General features: G+C 50.5%; 2 protein-coding genes across 7 annotated transcripts in view; both read right to left on the reverse strand.

The window, feature by feature from the left end:
• The window catches only part of CELA1 (chymotrypsin like elastase 1), a 28,091-nt gene extending 19,110 nt beyond the window's left edge, over window positions 1–8,981 (reverse strand). Inside the window, exons 1-3 of the mRNA XM_003939169.3 lie at window positions 7,271–8,981; window positions 1,774–1,915; window positions 980–1,062 (exon numbers count right to left, since the gene is read on the reverse strand). Coding sequence (XP_003939218.1) covers window positions 980–1,062; window positions 1,774–1,813 — 123 coding nt within the window. The 5' untranslated portion in view covers window positions 1,814–1,915; window positions 7,271–8,981. The remainder of the gene's footprint in view (window positions 1–979; window positions 1,063–1,773; window positions 1,916–7,270) is intronic.
• A 100-nt stretch (window positions 8,982–9,081) lies between these two features.
• The window catches only part of GALNT6 (polypeptide N-acetylgalactosaminyltransferase 6), a 42,084-nt gene continuing 29,114 nt past the window's right edge, over window positions 9,082–22,051 (reverse strand). For all 6 annotated transcript variants that reach the window (XM_003939171.4, XM_074402650.1, XM_074402651.1 and 3 more), the window contains 7 exons: window positions 21,327–21,561; window positions 17,356–17,473; window positions 15,525–15,725; window positions 14,192–14,323; window positions 13,431–13,532; window positions 11,813–11,965; window positions 9,082–10,223 (listed from right to left, as the gene is read on the reverse strand). In XM_003939171.4, the coding sequence (XP_003939220.1) occupies window positions 10,110–10,223; window positions 11,813–11,965; window positions 13,431–13,532; window positions 14,192–14,323; window positions 15,525–15,725; window positions 17,356–17,473; window positions 21,327–21,561 (1,055 nt within the window). In that variant the 3' untranslated portion in view covers window positions 9,082–10,109. The remainder of the gene's footprint in view (window positions 10,224–11,812; window positions 11,966–13,430; window positions 13,533–14,191; window positions 14,324–15,524; window positions 15,726–17,355; window positions 17,474–21,326; window positions 21,562–22,051) is intronic.

Raw genomic sequence — 22,051 nt, forward strand, 5'->3', positions numbered from 1 at the left:
GAGACTCGCTTGAACCCAGGCGGCAGAGGTTGCAGTGAGCTGATACTGCACTCTAGCCTGGGCAACAAGAACGAAACTTCATCTCACTGCAAACTCTGTCTCTGAGTTCAAGTGATTCTCCTGCCTCAGCCTCCCGAGTAGCTGGGATTACAGGCGTCCGCCACCACGCTCAGCTAATTTTTGTATTTTTAGTAGAGATGAGATTTCACCATGTTGGCCAGGCTGGTCTTGAACTTCTGACCGCAGGTGATCCACCTGCCTTGGCCTCCCAAAGTGCTGGGATTACAGGTGTGAGCCACCACACCCAGCTGGGATGTTCATTTTTATTAATTCATGTCTCTTCTTCTAGCACCTCACATTATGTAATAGCTCTATTGCTGAAAACCGGGGCTCAGACTTTTGTAAACTAAATCTAACTCTGCAGTGATTCCTCTCAAAGTGTGGATCTTCACCAGTTAATTTGCCAGGATTACACATTTAGATTGCCTAAATCAGGGCCCAGCTGCCCTGTTAGGAAAGTGGAAACTCTTTAAATAGCCAACTAAGCAGCATGCTGTGTGTGTGTGTGTATATGTGTGTGTGTGTGTGTGTGTGTGTGTTGTGCATGTGTGCAAGCATGCGTGATACATGCAGTGTGGAGTGGTGTGCGCGTGAGTTTCAAGGTATGTGGAGTCCAAGGCGCATGTCTGGCACCCAGTCTTTCTTGTGTGGTATAAGTGCTGTCGCTGGGAATATAAATGTATCTTGTGTTTGGGTGTGTGCCTTGAAGAGGGGGTGTAGTTGGTATATAAACCCCTCCTCCAAGCCTTTTGCATTGAGAAAACCACCTAAGCCTGATCCCACCCATCTTTAAAATCTAGAACCTAGGTAGCTGGAGAGCTGCTTGTTAATAGGGACATGCACAGGCACACACGATACTCCAGGCCGTGCACCGAACTCTTATTTGGGTGGAAGTCTGGGGCTGGGAAGGAACACCCACCTGAGAGGGCCAGGAATTCCTCCCGGCCTCAGTCCCTCCGACTACCCGGGCGTTGGTTTCCGGAAAGTCCTGGGTGCTGTGTCCTTTGTGGGGCAGAAGAAAAGTGAGTGATGACTAAGCATGGGGTCAGCCAGGGGTAGGGGTGGGGGGGTGGCGGTTGTGCTTTGAGGATTGTTAGCCTTGTCTGCAAATTCACAGCTCCTCTCTCACGAACGAGGGGCCCAGCTGTGAGTTCTCTGAGCCCCTTTTGAAAGCAGTGGTGCCTGGGTGCCTTCTATTTCCCCCAGGTATTCTCAGAACTCTGGCATGCTATGAGGGACCTCTCTCAAACCACCAGGCTAGGCCCCAGTGGCTCTCTGTGGTCTCCTCCTTGCTCAAGATCACCCCTTGGCCTGAAGAGTCCCCCCTCCTTGACGCCCCAGCCCCCTAATGCTTTGGCAGGATTCTCCAGGGGCCAGGGCCTGCAGTGCACACCCCAGCCAGGTACCTGTTGAGGAAGTCTTCCTGTCAATGGGGGGTAGTGGGGAAGCCCAGGGACCCACCCCACTACCAGAAGAGGCTTCTCTCTGCTTTGTGGCTCGGGGACCCGTCACCCAGAGGGGCCTGAGTAACCAGTGGCCCTGACCCACTCTATCTTGGCCTCCAGGAGAGTAAAGATTTTGCTAGACCTGAGTAAAGTTTTTGCTAGTCCCACCCACCCTGGATTAGCGTGCTGGCCTGGGCTTAGGAAAGTCTTGCTGACCCTCCTGCCCAAGTCCCCTCCCTGTAGACCTCAGGCCACATGATCCACTTACCATAAAGGACCAGGGTTGCGAACACCAGGAAGCGCAGCATGTTGCCAATGGAGTAGCCCACTGGCCTCTTGCATGGACTAAGCCCTCTTTATACTCCTCTTATCAGCAGCTTTGCCGACCTTCTTCTTGCCAACTGGCAGGGCTGAGGGTGGAAGGCAGGGAAAGTCACAGGTGACATGGAAATACAAATGAAAATATTTCTTTTCAAGTAAACGAATTTATCTGTTGTTCAAAGACAGAACAAGGCCAGAGCTGAATTAATCATCTGCTTTAAGTTGAAAAGCATCCAACAAACTCTTTCAGAAATAAGATGGAGAACCAGGGCTGGTTTTTCACTAAGCGGGTACTCATCATCCGTCATAGCCTCATTGTCCTCAGTGGCACCGTAAATGCAGAGACTTGCCCTGTGCACTAGCAGCTGGAGGCCAGGGGGATGGTGGAGGAGCGGGGAGTGGTTAGCAAGGGCAAGGAAGACATAGCAACTCTTTCTGTCCAAAGAGGGAGAAGGCACATGCCCCCAGCATGCAGATATAGGTGTAAATGTAGACACAAAAGCCAAGCAGATGCAGTGGAGAGAATCTGGAGGAGGAAAGTACTGAGAAACAGGTTTGGGCCGTCTTGATGGAGAGCCAAGAAGGGGCTCCCAGAGGAGAATGTGGGGCAGGGCAGAGGAGGGGTCCTCGGGATATGAAGACTGTCTAAGGGCTATGAGGGTAGATGGAGGGTGGAAGGCAGAGGGAGCAGGAGGGGAAGAGCCGAGCTTCCTGAAAGAGATAAAGGCTCTGTCCCTCATAGCCTGTAGAGGAAAGAGAAAGGAGTCTCAGTGTGCCTTGAGGTGGGCAGAGGACCCTTGGGTTGGCCACAAAGTGATCAGAGCCACTGCAGGCTCCAGAGCAGAGGACTGTAGGTGCAGCTGTGATGGTGGCAAAGCACAGGGTTTGGAATTAGGCAGGGAGAAGCCGGGAACCTAGACAGAAGCAGGACAATCACCTGCTCACCCGGGGCTTTGTTGCCTAAACACACCCGAATCCAAGCTTCGTGGCTACATGGGTGGGAGAGGCCTGGAAAAGGCTGCTTGAAGGAATCTGCACACTTTTCAGGGTCTCGAGCTGTTCAGGGGAGTTGCACTTTGATGCTCAGATAACTTGAAGGGCTTGCTCTCCAGCCCACCCTCCAGCATTCTGGCACAAAGTGGACCTGAGGGAAGAGGGCTGAGCTGTGCCAGGGAGCCCAAGGCCTCCTTTGTCATTCTCCTCCCACTTCCCTGCTTCCTCTGGCCTCTAGCCCCAGGATGAGGAGTACAAGAGGAGGCTTGAGGGCCTCCTGAAGGTTACCTCTTGACATTACATACTCCAAAGTGGTGAACCTTTAACAGCAGGGATGCCAGGAGCAGTGGCTCATGCCTGTAATCCCAGCACTTTGAGAGGCTGAGGCAGGTGGATCATCTGAGGTCAGGAGTTCAAGACCAGCCTGACCAACATGGTGAAATCCCGTCTCCACTAAAAATACAAAATTAGCCAGGCATGGTGGTGCGTGCCTGTAATCCCAGCTACTCGGGAGTTGAGGCAGGAGAATCACTAGACCCTGGGAGAGGGAGGTTGCGGTAAAGTGAGATTGGACCATTGCACTCCAGCCTGGGCAACAAGAGTGAGACTCTGTCTCAAAACAAAAACAAAAACAAACCAGAAAACCCAGCAGGGCCAATTTCATATCCACTTCTGTACCCTTGGCCTAGTCCAGAGAAGCCCAATCTGTATTTGCTTAAAAACCAAACTCTAGGACCGATGTTAAGGGCCTCATAACTGGGGCCTAATCTCCCATCTAGTCAGACTCTTTAAATTCTTTTTTTTTTTTTTTGAGACAGAGTTTCGCTCTTGTTACCCAGGCTGGAGTGCAATGGCGCGATCTCGGCTCACCGCAACCTCCGCCTCCTGGGTTCAGGCAATTCTCCTGCCTCAGCCTCCTGAGTAGCTGGGATTACAGGCACACGCCACCATGCCCAGCTAATTTTTTGTATTTTTATTAGAGATGGGGTTTCACCAGTTGATCAGGATGGTCTCGATCTCTTGACCTTGTGATCCACCCGCCTCGGCCTCCCAAAGTGTTGGGATTACAGGCTTGAGCCACCGCGCCCGGCCCAGACTCTTTAAATTCTTACTCTTAGGGCCGGGTGCGGTGGCTCATGCCTGTAATCCCAGCACTCTGGGAGGCAGAGGTGGGTGGATCACCTGAGGTCAGGAGTTCCAGACCAGCCTGACCAACATGGTGAAATCCCGTCTCTACTAAAAATACAAAAATTAGCCAGGCACGGTGGTACGTACCTGTAAACACAGCTACTTGGGAGGCTGAGGCTGGAGAATCGCTTAAACCCAGGAGGTGGAGGTTGCAGTGAGCCCAGATCATGCCACTGCACTCCAGCCTGGGCAACAGAGCAAGACTCCATCTAAAAAAAAAAAAAAAAAATTCTGTCTTAGAGTTAGGCATAGACAATGCCTTAAATTTTTTTTCCCTTTTTTTTTTTTTTTTTTTTTTGAGACAGGGTCTCATTCTGTTGCCTATGCTGGAATGCAGTGGCATTATCTCAGCTCACTGCAGCCTCTGCCTCCTGGGCTCAAGCAATCCTCCTGCCTCAGCCCCTCAAGTAGCAGGGACTACTGGTACCAGCCACCATGGCCGGCTAATTTTTGAATTTTTTGTAGAGTCGAGGTTTCACCATGTTGCCCAGGCTAGTTTCGAACTCCTGCACTCAAGTGATCCATCCACTTTGGCCTGCCAAAATGCTGGGATTACAGGTGTGATCCACTGCACCCAGCCAGACAATGGCTTAAATTTTGAGGCAGTGAATTTTTTTCTGACACTGCACTCTGATTCTAGGAATAAATTCTTTTGAAGTAAACATTGGTCAGGCATGGTGGCTCATGTCTGTAATCCCAGCACTTTGGGAGGTCAAGGCAGGAGGACTGCTTGAGGCCAGAAGTTTGATACCAGCCTGGGCAACATAATGAGACCTGTCCTAAAAAACATGAAAAAATTAGCCAGGCATGGTGGCACATGCCTGTAGTCCCATTACTCGGGAGGCTGAGGTGGGAGGATCCCTTGAGCATGGGAGGTCAAGGTTGCAGTGAGCCATGATTGCGTCACTGCACTCCAGCCTAGGTGACAGAACAAGACCCAGCCAAAAAAAAAAAAAAAGACAAACAGGCACAATAATAAATGTTCAAAGTCGTGGGTTATAGTATAGTTTGTCATAAAGCTTGTTGCAAAATTGGAAAAAACCTAAGTATTCATTAACAGAGGAAGGCTGAATAAATTGGTTTTAATCCTGCTATAGAATACTATGCAGATTTTTTTTTTAGACAAAGTCTCTCTCTGTTGCCCAGGCTGGTATGCAGTGGCGTGATCACAACTTTACTGCAGCCTCAACCTTCTGGGCTCCAGCGATCCTCCTACCTCAGCCTCCTGAGTAGCAAATTTCGCTTTTTTTTTTCTTTTTAGCTGCAATAGAGAAAGACAAATTTCACTTTTTTAAACCGCACTTTTCTATATCTGACTTTTCTCCACAGCATTACTTTTTTTAAAAAAATTGAGTCTTACTCTGTCACCCAGGCAGGAGTACAGTGGCACGATCTGGACTCCCTGCAACCTCCGCCTCCTGGGTTCAAACGATTCTCCTGCCTCAGCCTCCCGAGTAGCTGGGATTACAGGCACGTGCCACCACACCCAGCTAATTTTTGTATTTTTAGTAGAGACGGGGTTTTGACATGTTGGCCAGGCTGGCACAGTATTACTTTTGTAATTAAAAATAAGAATAAATTCTGGGACATCCAGCTATTTTTGGCAATGGCCCCAGTACTCTTCCTGTGGGAAACAGATCCCCAGAGGGGCCCAGCCCTTTAATCCTAGAGTGAGAGGCTCCTGGAACCAGGAGATAGCAGCACAGGGCTGGCTGCAGGGTTTTAAGAGGTAGGGGCGTTAGGTCAGCTGAGAGTGGTCAGAGGGGTGGGTGGTAAGGAAGAATACGGGTATTGTTAGGGCCAGGCTAGGCTTGACTAAGGGGAAGGCCATGAAGCTAGTTTCTTGTTTGTTTGTTTTTTGAGACAGAGTCTTCCTCTGGCTCTGTCGCCCGGGCTGGAACACAGTCTCGGCTCACTGCAACCTCCGCCTCCCAGGCTCAAACAATTCTTGTGCCTCAGTCTCCCCAGTATCTGGGATTACAGGTGCCTGCCACCATTCCTGGCTAATTTTTGTATTTTTAGTAGAGACTGGGTTTCACCATGTTGGCCAGGCTGGTCTCAAACTCCTGACCTCAAGTGATCTGCCTGCCTTGGCCTCTCAAAGTGCTGGGATTACAGGGATGAGCCACTGGTTCCCGGTGGAAGCTAGTTTCTTGAGCCTTCCTGCCACTCCCATCAGTGCCCTCTCCCTCTTCTCTACCACCTCCCTTCCCTAGTCCCAGACCTACTCTCCAGGCACAGCCTGTGTCTCCCTCCTGCTGCATCTCCCACTCCCTGGGAGTAACTCCTGGCTGACTGTGCCTGGGAAGTGCTATGCTATTTGGGGGTAGGTGGAACCTTCTTGGCAAAGCTGAGCACCTTGGTTGGGCTATGGGAGCCCATATGATTGGGCTGGGGAGCTGTGGGGTGATACCACAGACAATATGAGGGCTACTGGGATCCATGCTGGATGTTTAATGCAACCAAGAATAAGGCTGGGGTTAGGGTCCATGACTCCCTGTGGGTTACCAGACCTACCAAAGCCTTTCTCGATTGGGCCCCAACCAACTCTTCTACGGGGCTGAGTTACCCAGAAGGCACAGTAGCTGCAGTGCTCAGGGCCTACAGAAATGTCTTAGCTTATTTTAAAACCAGAAGATATAAAGTAAATATAATCAGCCTGGATTACATTCATCTTTATACCAACATAGTTATAAAATTATTTTTTTTCTTTTTTTGAGACCGAGTCTTGCCCTGTTGCCCAGGCTGGAGTGCAATGGTGCAATCTCGGCTCACTGCAACCTCTGCCTCCCGGGTTCAAGCGATTCTCCTGCCTCAGCCTCCCGAGTAGCTGGGACTACAGGTTTCCATCACCATCCCGGCTAATTTTTGTATTTTTAGTAGAGACAGGGTTTCACCATGTTGGCCAGGCTGGTCTCAAACTCCTGACCTCATGATCTGCCTGCCTCAGCCTCCCAAAGTGCTGGGATTACAGGCATGAGCCACCACACTCAACCCAAAATTAATTTTTTTTTTTTCTAATGGATCAAGAGCTGTGAAGGCCAAAGGGCTTAGGGGTCCTGAAATTCATGATGTAGCCCTGATCTTCCAGCTTCTGCACTCATTGCTCCTTCACTCAGACCCACTGTGGCTACATGTCCTCTGTGGCTTTGCTCCTGCCGGGCTGCTGCCTGTGTGACATCTCTGCTTATTGAGCCCTTCCCATCTGAAGACTCATCCTCCGAGGTCTTAGGTCAAACACTCCCATCTTTATGAGGCCTTACCTGCTTCCCTCAGTGGAAGGAATTGCTCCTTCTAACTCATCCAGCACCTCTTGGAGCATCTCTAGGCTTGCCGTGATTTTCCTACGTTTAGCGTGTGAGTTCCACAGGGAGAGGACCTAGTCTCATGCCTCACTCATGTCTCACGTCTCCACATGCTTGACACAATACACAGGCTAGATTTAGGGCCAGAGAATGTTTGGGGACACAAGACAGTGGCTGTAATCGAACATTTCAGATGTGTGTGGTTCTTCATAGCCCAAATCAACTGATTCAGCTAAGGGACAACGCAGGCAAGAGGAACCCAACACGTTTCCTTTAGCAATGCCAGAAAACCTTTATTTCCTCCGAGACCGCTCGTCCAATTCTCTTCTCTTTCCAGGAACTTTTTCCCTTCCCTACTCCAGGGCGTACCCTGGCCACTCTCTCCTTTCCTTTTGGCTGGCCTACCCCAGAATGTCTCTTGTATAGGGTCCAGAAGGCTCTCAGGGACCTGGGAGGGCTCCTGCAGGATTGAGTTGTGTGGGAACAAGAGGCAGCTGTGGTCCCATAGCACCCTCATGTGGTGACAGCCTGCTATTGAAAGTCAAAAGAAGCCTTCCCGGATGGAATTTTCGTCCTCTGCGCAGACTCTTCTTGCAGCAAAAGAGCCATATGCAGTGGGGTCTGCTCCCCATCGGGGCTTCACGTGGGCCCAGCAGTGGATCAGCCTTCCAGGCACGCTGAGCTCTGCACACTTCTCCTGCCGCCTCAGGCTTTCCAAGACCCTCCTGAGCCTTATCGGAGTCCTTACCCTCAGGGCCGCTGACGGCTTGCTGGGTGACCTTGGACAGATTCACTTATCTGGACTTAGTTTCAGAATATGAAAGTGATAGGGTTGGGCTACACGATTTTCACATTGTGCTTCCAGACCTTTAGAAGTTAGGGGTGGGAGGCATTGCCTGTCCCTCTCCCAATTTCACTCACACTACTTTGCTTTTTATCTACCTTTTACATAGGGCTTTGAAAAAAGGGATCTGGGATAAACTTGAGAATCACTGGCTCCAGGAGCTTTCTTTTAACACTAACATCCCAGGAGTCCTAAGTGTGCTCTCTCCACAATGGATACCTGGCTCTGTTTTTCTTTTTTCTTTTTTTTTGGAGACAGAATTTCACTCTTGTTGCCCAGGCTGGAGTGCAGTGGTGCTATGTTGGCTCACTGCAACTTCTGCCTCTTGGGTTCAAGCAATTCTCCTGCCTCAGCCTCCTGAGTAGCTGGGATTACAGGCATGCGCCACCACACCAGGCTCATTTTTGTATTTTTAGTAGAGATGGGGTTTCACCATGCTGGCCAGGCTGGTCTTGAACTCCCAACCTCAGATGATCTGCCTACCTCAGCCTCCCAAAGGGCTGGGATTACAGGTGTGAGCCACCGCATCCACCCCTGGCTCTGTTTTTCTAGGCTCTATGGAGGCGACCCAGCTAGAAATGATCAGAATGGAGGAAGAGGGAATGAAAAGGCTGGTGGCAAGTGGTCTAGTGTTCTTGTGGTACAGTGGAAGGAGCCCTGGCTCAGCGCTGAAGAGCGAGCCTCAGTCTTGGCTCCAGCCATCTGCTAGCTATGAGACTACAGACAAGCCCCTTTACCTCTCTGTGTCTCAGTTTTCTTATCTGTAAAATGGGCACACTGGTTTCTGTCCTGTCTTTCTCACAGATTATTGTACAGATAAAGTAAGATAAAGGACACCTGTCAGAGAGCTATCTGTAAACAGTTCTACAAACTTCAGGTAATATTAGCAAGGGAGGCTCGCTTAGACTTCTAATCCATCTGTTAGAATATACTTTTTTTTTTTTTTTTTTTGAGATGGAGTTTTGCTCCTGTTACCCAGACTGGAGTGCAATGGCATGGTCTCGGCTCACTGCAACCTCTGCCTCCTGAGTTCAAGCGATTCTTCTGCCTCAGCCTCCCAAGTAGCTGGGACTACAGGCACCTGCCACCACACCCAGCTACTTCTTGTATTTTTAGTAGACACAGAGTTGCACCATGTAGTCCAGGCTGGTCTCAAACTCCTGACCTCAGGTGATCCGCCCACCTGGGCCTCCCAAAGAATTAGGATTACAGGTATGAGCCACTGTGCCCGGCCAGAATATGGACTCTTCACTGGACTCTGCAGGTACTTTGGATGATCAAGGAATCAGGACATGGCTGTAGAAGTACTTTTCCTTTCCTTTTTTTTCTTTTCTTCTTCTTTTTTTTTTTTTTTGAGACAGAGTCTCACCTGTTGCACAGGCTGGAGTGCAGTGACATGATCAAGGCTCACTGCAGCTTCAACCTCCCGGGCTCAAGCAATCCTCCCACCTCAGCCTCCCGAGTAGCAGAGACTACAGGCATAAGCCACTACGCCCAGCTATTTTTTTTAGGGGTGGGTAGCGATGGGGTCCTCACTATGTTGTACAAGCTGGTCTCAAACTCCTGGGCTCAAGCTGTTCTCCCACCTTGTCTTCACAAAGTGCTAGGATTTCCAGTGTGAGCCACTGTGCCCAGCCTGCAGTATGTTTCTTGAGCTCAGCATTGCTGCCCTGGACCCTCCAGTTGCCTTTCCTGCTTCGGAAGCCTCCGTTTCTAGGACAGAAGGAAAACCCCAGGCTAAATATATGTCCTAATGGTCTCTTCTGTCACTGTGAAGGAAAGAAAATGGGCCCAGTGTTGTTGCAAGGAGTAGGAAGGTCCTGCCTCGCCACCCAGTGGGCTTAGAAGTCCATCTTTAAGGCCTCCAGAGAAGCTGGTGATCAGGTTCCCAGACATCAGCAATCCTGTTTCCTGAGGGGCTTGTGGGGGCTCTCTCTGGGGATGATCTGGGTCCTAGACAAAGAGCCACAACTGATGGGGGTCCCTGGGATTGCAGGGGGCCATGGCTGGCTTTTTGTCCTGGGATGTCAGGCAGGTACCAGATCCTGAGTTCCTGATGAGCTGATCCTAAAAGATGACAGAGCAAAGGGTCAATCTGGGCCACAGACTCTAACAATGCTACCGGGGACAATGCAAGGGGGTACAATTGATGAAACGCCAAGGGAACCCCACAAAGCAAAAAGAGGACACTTCCCTATTTCTTTCCTGCCATCTCATGAGATGAATTCCTGAATTCCCACCTCTATCTGGTGCCAAATCCCCATCCCCAGCTTCAAGCTCAGTGGAGGAAATGGTGAAAGACAAGACCGTGGGCTGAGAAAGAAATGCCTTCAGGGCTTCCCCCTCCACAGATGGCCAGGCTCAAAGACCCAGGGCCACTGCTCCACCTCCAGCGTTCTGCCTTGGGTTATGTTTAGACTGCTCCCTCCCCTGCAGCCTCAAGGCTAGGGTTCTCTTTCTTCTTTTTTTTTTTGAGACAGAGTCTCGCTCTGTCACCAGGCTGGAGTGCAGTGGTGCTCTTGGCTCACTGCAACCCCCACCTCCCGGGTTCAAGTGATTCTCCTGCCTCAGCCTCCCAAGTAACTGGGATTACAAGCACATGCCACCATGCGCAGCTAATTGTTGTATTTTTAGTAGAGATGGGGTTTCACCATGTTGGCCAGGATGGTCTCGGTCTCTTGACCTTGTGATCCACCCGCCTCGGCCTCCCAAAGTGCTGGGATTACAGGCGTGAGCCACCGCGCCCAGCCAGGTTCCTCTTTCCTACACTGGGGTGGAGTAGGGAGGCTCACTAGGGTCGAGCTCAGCATGGTGGCAATTGCATGTGGTGTAACAGAAAGAGCCCGTGCTTTCAAGTCAGATCCATCTGGGGCTGAATCCCAGGCCTGCCATTTATTAGTGATGGATCTTGGCTCAGTCACAGACATGCTAGGCTTCCTCCGGCTCCGACTCATCTGCAGAAATGGGGACACTTCCTGCTTGGAAAGAGCCTCTGAAAGATCAACCAGACCCAAGTATGTGAGTGCCTAGCTTTGAGTCCGGGACACAGAGGACAAACAGGAACCATGAATGACTCTTCACCTTCATTTAATTGGGTTCAGCCTAAAAATGCTTGAGCCATGGCAGAGCTAGCCACAAACCATAACCTCTGACCCCATCTTTCCATCGGTCATCACCAAATACCCTTTAATACCCTTTCAGTCCCAAGAACCCTGCCTGTGGCCATGCCCATACTCACTTACCTTATACATTGCTCTACTCTACCCCATGGCATCTCAGGAAGAAAATGAAGAAAATACAGAGGGGCCAATATGGCCTCAAGTTCATTTTTTCTTTCCCTTCTTTTTTTTTTCACCCGTCTTGCTGTCACCGAAGCTGGAGTGCAGTGGTAGGATTGGCTCACTGCAACCTACGCCTCCCAGGTTCAGGCAATTCTCCTGCCTCAGAGTAGCTGGGATTACAGGTGCACAACCCCATGCCCAACTAATTTTGGTATTATTAATAAGACAGGGTTTCACCACGTTGGCCAGGCTGGTCTCAAACTCCTGACCTCGTGATCCGCCCACCTCGGCCTCCCAAAGTGCTGGGATTACAGGCGTGAGCCACCATACCCGGCCTCAAGTTCTTGATTCTGAGCTTTATGGACACCGACTCACCTGGGTCAATTCCCATTCCTCGTCCTTGGGGACCTGGCTATTCTTGCCAGTGAAATGACAGTTCCACAGGCCCAGAGCACCCTTGCTGGCATGTAGACACAGCTGCTTTGCGATGTTGTGACGAAGGTCCCTCTGAGTTGTGTACTCAAAGTACTGGAAATCAAGACAAGAGAAGCAAGTGGAGAGTTTGGCCCCAACCTTGCAAAGCCACCTGCCCTGAGCTGTCAACCATGCATGGTCTCCTGGGGAGGAGAGTGAATGTGAGACCATGCCAAGACTTGACTCATTTATGTGCTGCCTTCAGGATTGTTACCATATCAGGGCTATATTAGAAAAATAGCTACCATATATATATGTGTGTATATGTATATCTTTTTTATGAGACGGGGTCTTGCTATGTTGCCCAGGCTGGTCTCAAACTCCTGCACTCAAGTGATCTTCCCACCTTGGCCTCCCAAAGTGCTGGGATTACAGGTGTGAGCCACTGCACCTGACCAATATGTTTTCTTTCTTTTTCTTTTTCTTTTTTTGAGACAGGGTCTTGCTCTGTTGCTTAGGCTAGAGTGCAGCAGCATGATCACAGCTCACTGCAACCTCGAATTCCTTTGTTCAGGCGATCCTCCCACATCAGCTTCCTGAGTAGCTGAGACTGCAGGCGTGTGGCACCACACCCAGCTAATCTAAAAAAAATTTTTTTATAGAGATGGGGTGTCTTGTGTTGCCCAGGCAGGTCTCAAACTCCTAGGCTCAAGTGATCCACCCTCCTCGACCTCCCGAAGTGCTGGGATTACAAGTGTGAGCCACCGTGCCTGATCACATTTCCTTTAAATTAGATTAAAATTAAATTTAACTTAGACTCATTTTAAGTAACATCTGTGAAATCATGTGATATGCTTGTTGTATTTTTGCTATGAAATTACTATTAAAATAAAAAATGTTCTCCAACGCACCACCAGAAATCACTTTGCAGGTCAGTGGTACAGGAAACTGCTCTAGGATGACTGTCTTCACCTGCATACGCCAGCGGGCTTGTTCAGCATCCCACACCACTCCTTTCCCTGCTCCGGCTCTGTTTTTAGTGCCTCTCACTTACTAGGTGCTGGTGGCATTCAGGGTAGATTGAGGGGTAGGGGATGAGGAGGTTGCTAGTTATGCCTCAGGGAGGTGCTGGGGCATGGGGTAAGTTTCCAGGGTGCCAGGTAACTGAGATGTCACTAGGTGGTTGTTTTGGGGGCACTGTGATGTGGTAGGATCAGAGTGGTAGCTTCTGGGCAGAGGATGCATTGAAGATAGAAGTTGAGCATAGGTGATGGGATGTGCTCGAACATTTTCGATCCTCACTCCTAAATGTACCCCAGCGCTGGCCTCCTCCAGCAAGCCTCCTCTGATGAGCAACCCTCCCTCCCATCCCCTTCTCACACCCAGCACCGATGCCTCATTCTCTCTGGATGTCCCTTCTTCAGATCTTGTGTGTGTTATGCCTTCTCCTCTGACTGGAAGCTTCCTGAGGGCAGGGATGGTATCTCTTTCCCACAAGTCCTCAGGAAAGGACTCTTTAGGGTAGAGAAAGGGAGCCAGTGAGGAGAGGAGATGCTCTGGAGATGGGTGGGCTGCATACCTGGTTGCCACCAAGGCCGTGGCAGGAGTACATGATAAGAGGCTTCCCCCCACGGTTGTTCTCACCCACATCTAGGCACTGGTTGGTACCGAGGTTCTTGATCTGCAGAGGGATGAGCAGAGAGGGGAAGCAGGATGACACAGTCAGGGGGTTCCTCATATGTGGTATGGGGCCCCACTGGAACACCAGTCAACTGTAACAAATCTGCATGGCTGGATTTCCCCTCTGTCATTTAGCTCCTCTGCATTAATCCACATGCCTAGAGATAACAGCAAAGTGAGCTGCAGAGCCCGAGGCTGGAAAGGGCAGGACTGGACACCTCTGTGGGGCGAGCGGGGAATCTCCCAGGATGCCAGCTTCCTGGAGGAAGCCCTCAGCAGGCGGGAGTTCCCCTATAAGCAGTGGTTCTCAAAGTGTAGGACCACCATGGAGACTTGTGAGAAATGCAGGTTTTCAGATCCCCCCCCCCAAGTCCTGAATCAGGATCTCTGGGGATGGGCCCTAGGGTTTTACCGCACCTCCCTGGTGATTCTAACGCATGCTAATGTTTCACAACCACTGCTTGTGGGTGGTTCCCCCTTTTTTTTTTTTTTTGCTATCTCTAGAAGCCCCAACATGGCCTCTCAGTCCTCCTCCTGGATAAAGGAGGGTGCAGGGTAAAAGTCAATTCTTGTTTGTCATCCGTTCATGGGGTCAGTGGTCGCGAACTTCTCCGAGGGGTGCTATGGTGATGGGCAGACAGGTTGGTTCTTAGGACTTACGGCGCCATAGAAGGTGGGCGTCAGGTCAGGAACAAACATCTCTGGGTAGACATTGTGCAGGTACCAGGAAAAGTTGTGACAGTGCAGTTGTTCCCTCAGCTTCAGTCGTTCCGAAATGTCACCGAAGGATTTCTGTCAACCAAGCCAGCCCCCCAAGGATCAGTTCCACTAGTCTTTTTGTATTTTTTTTTTTTGAGACAGAGTCTCACCTTGTCACCCAGGCTGGAGTGCAGTGGCATGATCTCGGCTCACTGCAACCTTCTCCTCCTGGGTTCAAGTGATTCTCCTGCCTTAGCCTCCCTAGTAGCTGGGATTACAGGCGCCCACCGCCACACTTGGCTAATTTTTATATTTTTAGTGGAGACAGGGTTTCACCATGTTGGTCAGGCTGATCTCGCACTCCTGACCCCAGGTGACTCACCTGTCTTTGCCTCCCAAAGTGCTGGGATTACAGGCTCAAGTCACCGCACCCGGCCAGTTCCACCAGTCTTTGATTTTCCTGTCTGGGCTGAAGTAGCGCAGACAGCATGGAGCACCTGGGGCTACTGACTCTCAAGCTCATTCCCCCTCAGGACCTATAGAAGCTACTGGCCCAGCCTCACATCCAATCCCAACCCCCCACCTTAGCTTTGGGGTCCCCTGCTTATCAGTCCATCTCCTGTGATTCTGCAGACAATTATGTCCCATTCCCCAGTGCCCACGCTCTCAGAGCCATTTCTCCTGTAAGAGGAACGGCTCCCTCAAATCTCTTTTCCTTCCCTTCCCCTAAAGGATGCAGAGACTCTATGTGTAGGGATAACATTCTCTGGCTTTTGTTTTGTTTTGTTTTGTTCTGAGGCGGAGTTTCGCTTTTGTTACCCAGGCCAGGCTGGAGTGCAATGGTGCGATCTCGGCTCACCGCAACCTCCGTCTCCTGGGTTCAGGCAATTCTCCTGCCTCAGCCTCCTGAGTAGCTGGGATTACAGGCACGCGCCACCATGCCCAGCTAATTTTTTTTGTATTTTTAGTAGAGACGGGGTTTCACCATGTTGACCAGGATGGTCTCGATCTCTTGACCTCATGATCCACCTGCCTCGGCCTCCCAAAGTGCTGGGATTACAGGCTTGAGCCACCGCGCCCGGCCCATTCTCTGGCTTTTGAAACCTTTGTGCCCTGTGGCCTTCTCCTGGGCTCTAGCTCACAGGGTCCTGAGGATGAAGGGAGGTGCTAGAGGTAGAGATGGGGTGGGCCCCAGCCATTAAGCCCATGAACAGGGTTTGGGCCTAATGACCCAGACCTCTGAGATGACCTCAGAGAGGTCATCTAAACCTGTCCAAGAACCATTTCCTCTCACCTCTTGGGCCATCTTTGCTGCCTGCAGATTTCTCCTATAGAAAATCTTCTTGTAGCTGTCCATCCAGACCTCTGCCAGGCGCACTTGATTTCGAGCAATGACATTGGTGCCCTTGGGGAAGGTGTGGGGGCTCTTGGTCCGGAACACATGGCCTACGACAGAGCAGGGGATGATCTCCAGCTGGCCCCCACACTGCCACACCTGATGAAAGGAGACAGGATGAGGTCTTCAGTGGGCTGGGTGGGACAGTCTCCCTCCAAGCAGCTCGATTCTATTTCCAGGACACTGGACCCCAGGTCCAAGGACTTGCTCTCTCTCCCTGGAAAAAAGGACACTGACCAGGCTTCTTCCGAGGCCATGACTACACAACCCCAGGCTTCCTGATGATTCACTCTGACTTAAGCAAAGGGAGACTGCTGGGTCCTATGTTTATCAGAGCCCACTTTAGGGAAAAGCCTGCTGGTTCATTTTTGTTACTTGTGCCTGTACACCTACTCTGAGCTCTGATCACCTCTTCCTCTTCTAGGACCAGGTCAAGGAAATATGTAATTATCCTCTAAAAGGTACTCATTCATTCATTCAACCAAGGATGCACGAAACCCTGGCCACTGCGTCCTGTGCTACATGGTAGACACACAGAATAGAGAAAGACCCCACTCCCCCAGAGCTCAGTCTAGTTGCCGAGGTTAAAGGTACCATTAGTTACTTTTTGGCAGCAAAGTGCCTGGAGTCCAGGAGATACTCAACTTTCAGAAGCTGTGTGGAACTGTTTTTGAAAACTGTTTCTGGCTTTTTGACCCGGAAATGGGAGTTTATCAGGTGTTACTGGAAACTCAAGCTTTCTCAAACCAGAGCACCAGAGTGTTAATAGCAAGGATAGTCGGTTGCCAGATGGCCAGTGGTGGCCACCTGGGCCCTAAGATACTGGCTGCCTAGCAGAGTGAACAGAGGTCACAGGCTCACTGAGGACCCTAGGATTGGGCTACTGGGAGTTGGGGTGACTGGCAGGTGACCCCTCTCTATGCTGGTGGGCTGGCTGAAGACATCCCTCCCACTGATTTCTTCTCTTGGGTTTAGAAGGGAAGGTATGTTGTTAGCAACAGAAATACATCGTTTTAGTAACAGTAGGCATCAATTATGTGCTTAATACGCATCAGGCACTGTGAGAGTTGACTTCATTAATGAGCTCATCTGCTTACTAATTACTTTTCCACAGCATGGGGATGTGCATAGGTTTCATGGAGAGGCAATCCCTTCTTCCTAACCTAATCCTGATTTGCATAATTCCTGTAATATCTCAGAGTTCTGGGGTCCACCAGAGTTGGGGCCACCATCTTCTCTGACCGTTATGAAGGGCTTGTTGAGCATAGGCAGAGAAACTTCAAAGGTTAGCAGGGCATGTGTCCTTTGAACTGGGAAAGGGAGCCTCATTTTTCTAGAAAAAGGATGATGACTGGTTACTGGTAAGTTTCTTTTTTTCTTGCCCTAGTTGTGAACATACTATTTCTATCTTCACCCTAACCCTTTTCTCACAGACATCGTGAAAGAGTCCCTAGTCCCCAGATGTCCAGTCCGTATGACCCCCACTATTCCTTCCCTCTGAGAAGTTGTGCCCAGTAATTTGTTTTGAACTGTCCAAGCTGACTGCCCAAGCCCTAGTGCCACGGACAGGGACGGGAGCAGAAAAGAGGCAGAGCCACGTCGGGAAGTAGCCCCTCGTTCCAGGTCAGTTCCAGATGGGATGTCCCTGACGCCACCGCTGCCTGAGAGATGCTTCTCAAGCTGTCCCCTGGGATGTTGTGGTTTCCCCCGAAGCCCTCTTCACTCTCACCCGGAAGGACATTTCCACGTTCTCCCCTCCCCAGATCTCCATCTGATTATCATAGGTACCGATGTGCTCAAAGTAGGACTTGGAGATGGAGAAGAGGCCACCAGCAAACGTCGGGGATCTGGAGAGACAGAGGGAGAAGCGTGTGTGTCTTATGGGAGAGGAAGAGCAGTGCCTGGTAGAGAAAGCTGTTTGTGGACTCCCCTCCTCACCCACCTACTCCTCCTTTCCTCTTTCTCAGGACGTGCAGCCCCTCGTCCACTAACTCACTCATCATTTAGATTTTACTCTGTCCTCTTCCTCTTCGAGTACCAGGTCAAGGAAATATGTAATTATCCTCTAAAAGGTACTCATTCATTCATTCAACCAAGGATGCACGAAACCCTGGCCACTGCGTCCTGTGCTACATGGTGGACACACAGAATAGAGAAAGACCCCACTCCCCCAGAGCTCAGTCTAGTTGCCGAGGTTAAAGGTACCATTAGTTACTTTTTGGCAGCAAAGTACCTGGAGTCCAGGAGATACTCAACTTTCAGAAGCTCTGTGGAACTGTTTTTGAAAACAGGCAGGATTCAAACCATGAATGAATGAATATTATCAGCTGGGCTGACTTCATTCTGTTTCAGGGTCCTGGCCCTTCAGGGACTATAAAGCCACAGTTTTAGTAGGCGCCTCGCCACGGTGATTTATACTGCATGAGAAACTTTAGATTTGGGGAGAAGTTGCCAGTTACTCCTGGCAACGGTGGGAAGTCAGGTGAGATCAAGCTCCATTTGGGCTATAGGGAACATTTAGAAGATTATAAAAAGATTCTGACTTTCAGACACAGGCAGGGAAGTGTGGACTCAAGATAAATGGACAAAAACATCTAATTCCTAGAATTTCGATACCAGGTTGCTCCTAAGAGGGACTGGGCTAAGCGTTAGGTAAGTATAAGCGAGATGGAATGCCGGGGTGGGGCCGGGGAGACAGGGCCAGGAGCACAGTCATCAGCTGTTGGCGTCTGTGTCTGGGCCAGGCTGGCATGGCTAGGGCTTTGCTGCCCTCAGTGGGCGGCTTCATGTGGTACAACCACACAGAAAGGTACAGAAACCTCTGTAAACCCAGAACCTATCCAGGCACCTTACACACAGCTGGGGCTCCATCACTGTTCATTCGGCTGATCCACTGAGGTGACTGCCCAGGAGCCTGACCCTGGTGTTACCCTGTGGTTGCTCTTGTCTCCCGGAAGTTGGCTCCTGCAGTCGCTTTCTGGAAGGAATTTCAGCTGGGGAACCCTCGTGCTCAGGCTGGCTTCCTGTCACTGGTTCTGGCCTCTCCCAGCGGTCCTAAACCAGCCCAAATAGCACCTGAGAGGCTCAGGGAGTGCCGGAACTGCAGAGAAGCGCTTGGAAGCCAACCTGCTTCCTCCCCCCAGGCCCTGAGTCCTGTCTTTGAGAGGGTCTCCCAGACCTAGAAGCCACTGATGGATTAGCTGTGAGGACAAACCCTGCATGGGAAGCTTCACTGTAAATTCACAACCACAGGCAACCCTAGTAAACACCCTGTCTGTCCTGGCCTACCCCGAGGGTCCTCCGGGTCCTCTGCCGCTCCTCTTAGGCTCTGGTTGGCTTGAGATGGGAGGCCGGGAGGGGACCGTCAGCAGTCCTCCTGGGGGGACACTACGTGAAGAGCCTCGGCAAGCCATGTGCACTACTGGGACATGTGGGTCAGGGAGCAGATTCATTCCTCAAACACTGGAGCTTTGTCTTCCAGTCATTTGGGCTTGGACATCGAAGCCTGTGACGTCAGTGAGGGTGAGGGCCAGGTGCCCTCTTTCTGACTGTGCCGCTGTGTGCTTGGTCACTGGCTTGGTGGTGGGGGTGGGGATCTGCTGCTGTGCACACCAAACAAAAGGCATCTATGAAACAAGTGTGGAGTCAGTGGGAAGTTCCAATTTCTTTTTTCTCTTTTGCCTTTTCCTTTCCTTCTCTCCTTCTCATGGAGACAGAGCAGCTGGCTGTTCTGGATCCGGGGGATTTTTCCCTGTGGCACTCATCTGAGTTCCTTTCTACCAGGACTCTGAGCAGGTGTTTTTTTCTATTCTTTTTCTTTTTTAAGAGGTAGGGTCTTGCTATGCTGCCCAGGGCTCAAGGAATCCACTGAATCCACCTCAGCCTCTCATCCAGCTAGGATTACAGGTGTGGGCCACTGTGCTTGGCATGGGCAGCATTTTTTAAGATTCTGGGCACGTGGAGAGGAAGAAGCACTAATCCTTTCCACCTTTCAAACCTTCCCTCATCTCTGGCTACTGTATCTCCAACCTCTGCTTCCCTCCATCCCTGATATATATTCAGTTGACCCTTAAGCATCCTGGCCAGTCTAGGATAACATGGTGCAAATAATCCCAAACCACAGGCTATGCTAAAGGTCCCTCCTCAACTTGGTTTGTCTGAGACAACTGTTAATACACTTACAGGCCGGGCATGGTGGCTCACACCTGTAATCCCAGCACTTTGAGAGGTCGAGGTGGGTGGATCACCTGAGGTCAGGAGTTCAAGACCAGCCTGGCCAACATAGCAAAACCCTGTCTCTACTAAAAATACAAAGATTAGGCAGGTGTGGTGGTATGCACCTGTGGTCTCAGCTACTCAGGAGGCTGAGACAGGAGAATCGATTGAACCTGGGAGGCGGAGGTTGGAGTGAGCTGAGATCACGCCATTGCACTCCAGTCTGGGTGACAGAGTGAGACTCCATCTAAAAAAAAAAACAAAAACAAAAAACCCTAAAACTTACAGTCTCCAATAATATCAACAGGCAGTGTGGGGTGGGGGGAGGACAGGGTGGGTGTAAAAGAGGAAGGTGAGTCCAGTGGGCATTAAACAGTGGGCTGACTTCCACTGTTTACCCTATAACCCAAGGGTTGGCATACCAGAGCCTGAGGGCAAAATCTGGTCTTGCTGCCTGTTTTTAGAAGCCTCTGGGGCAAAAGATTATTTTTATATTTTTTAATGTTTGTAAAAAAGTAAAAAATAAATAAAGAAAAATATGCAGCAAACAATATGTGGCTGGCAAAGTCCAAAATATTTATCATCTGGCCCTTCACCAAAGTTCAGGGCAACTGCTACAAACTTCACACTACAGAAAACCTGTCTATTTTCTTTCTTTTTTTCTTTTTCTTTTTTTTTTTTTTTGAGACGGAGTTTCGCTCTTGTTACCCAGGCTGGAGTGCAATGGTGCGATCTCGGCTCACCGCAACCTCCGCCTCCCGGGTTCAGGCAATTCTCCTGCCTCAGCCTCCTTAGTAGCTGGGATTACAGGCGCCCACCAACACGCTCCGCAAATTTTTTGTATATTTAGTAGAGATGGGGTTTTAAAATGTTGGCTAGGCTGGTTTCAAACTCCTGACCTCAGGTGATCCACTTGGCCTCCCAAAGTGTTGGGATTACAGGCGTGAACCATCCCGCCCAGCCTCTATTTTCTTTCAGTATATTCTCAGTCTTTACAAAGACAGTGATCTGGGGGCACACACTGGCCCCTCTTATTACAGAGGCTATTCCATAATGGCCTCCATCACAGCTCCTGCCTCATTTGCAAGCATGGGCCATGTCCTTTTCTGTGTAGGGAGGAATAAACTAGATAAAGAATGTAAAGCCCAGTTCAGTGCCGGGCACACGGTAAGTGTGAATAAGAGCAAACTGTCATGGTGTGAGGCTGTGCAGTGCCACGGTCAGGGCCAGACAGGCCGGGAAGAGTGTCCTTGCTCACCGTTGCTAGCTGCATGATCTTAGGTCAGTGTTTATCACTATGAGCCTTAGAGTTCTCACCTGTAAACCAGGCTCATTACTGTACCTACTTCATAGGGAGTGAGGATGAAATACGGTATGTCAAGTGCTTGATAGAGCACCTAACAAATGTTGATACGAGATGGCGCAGGTTCCTGGAAAGGGGTAGGACTGGGCCAGGCTGGGGGCTCACCAGGCTTCGGTCCTTACTTGATGGGGTAGGTCTCATCCTTGCGCCTCTGCTTCTCATGTGGAGGAAGTGTTTCCCAGCCAAAGGTCAGGCTCCAGTCAAAGTTGCCTCGGCTATGGACTCTGCCCCTCTGGACGGGCTTGGCGAACTCGAAAGTATTAAGGTCGATGGTGACGATGTCTGGGCTCACCACCACCGTCTTGTCCTCAGCGATTCGAGCCAGGAGGGGCTCCAGCCAGCCGTGGAAGCACTCACCTGCAGGTCCCAACCAGGAGGCAGCAGTCAGTGTCCTACCTACAGCTGAGCCCAATCCACATCCTGGGGCGGAACACCTAGGAGGGTAAGAGACCTTCCACCTACTCCTGGGTTACAGGCAGAGAAGGACAGCAAGCCTCACAGCTGCAGGGAGCACACAGAGTTCCTAAAATCTTCCTACCATCCCGCTACCACCAAAGGCGGAGGCAGCTTTGGCAGGGAGACTGGAGGTCTTGGGAGTAGTGTGGTCCACTCAGATGACCCAAAAGCATAGGGAGGCCCTGGATCGTATCTTCAGGGTTCCAGCCTGCCCATTGGATCAGCCCTCCTGGCTCATGTGTGGATTTCAGAAGAGAGTGCTCCCTCTCCCAGAGACATCTGCATGTCAAGCTTCAGCCCCAATTGTAGAATAATTATCTCTTTTTTATCTAGCTCTTTGAGATTTTCAGCTTCTGCATATGTTACTACATTTGGCGCTGAGAGTAATAGT

The sequence above is a fragment of the Saimiri boliviensis genome, chromosome 7 (genome assembly GCF_048565385.1).
Source record: "Saimiri boliviensis isolate mSaiBol1 chromosome 7, mSaiBol1.pri, whole genome shotgun sequence".
NCBI lineage: Eukaryota > Metazoa > Chordata > Mammalia > Primates > Cebidae > Saimiri > Saimiri boliviensis.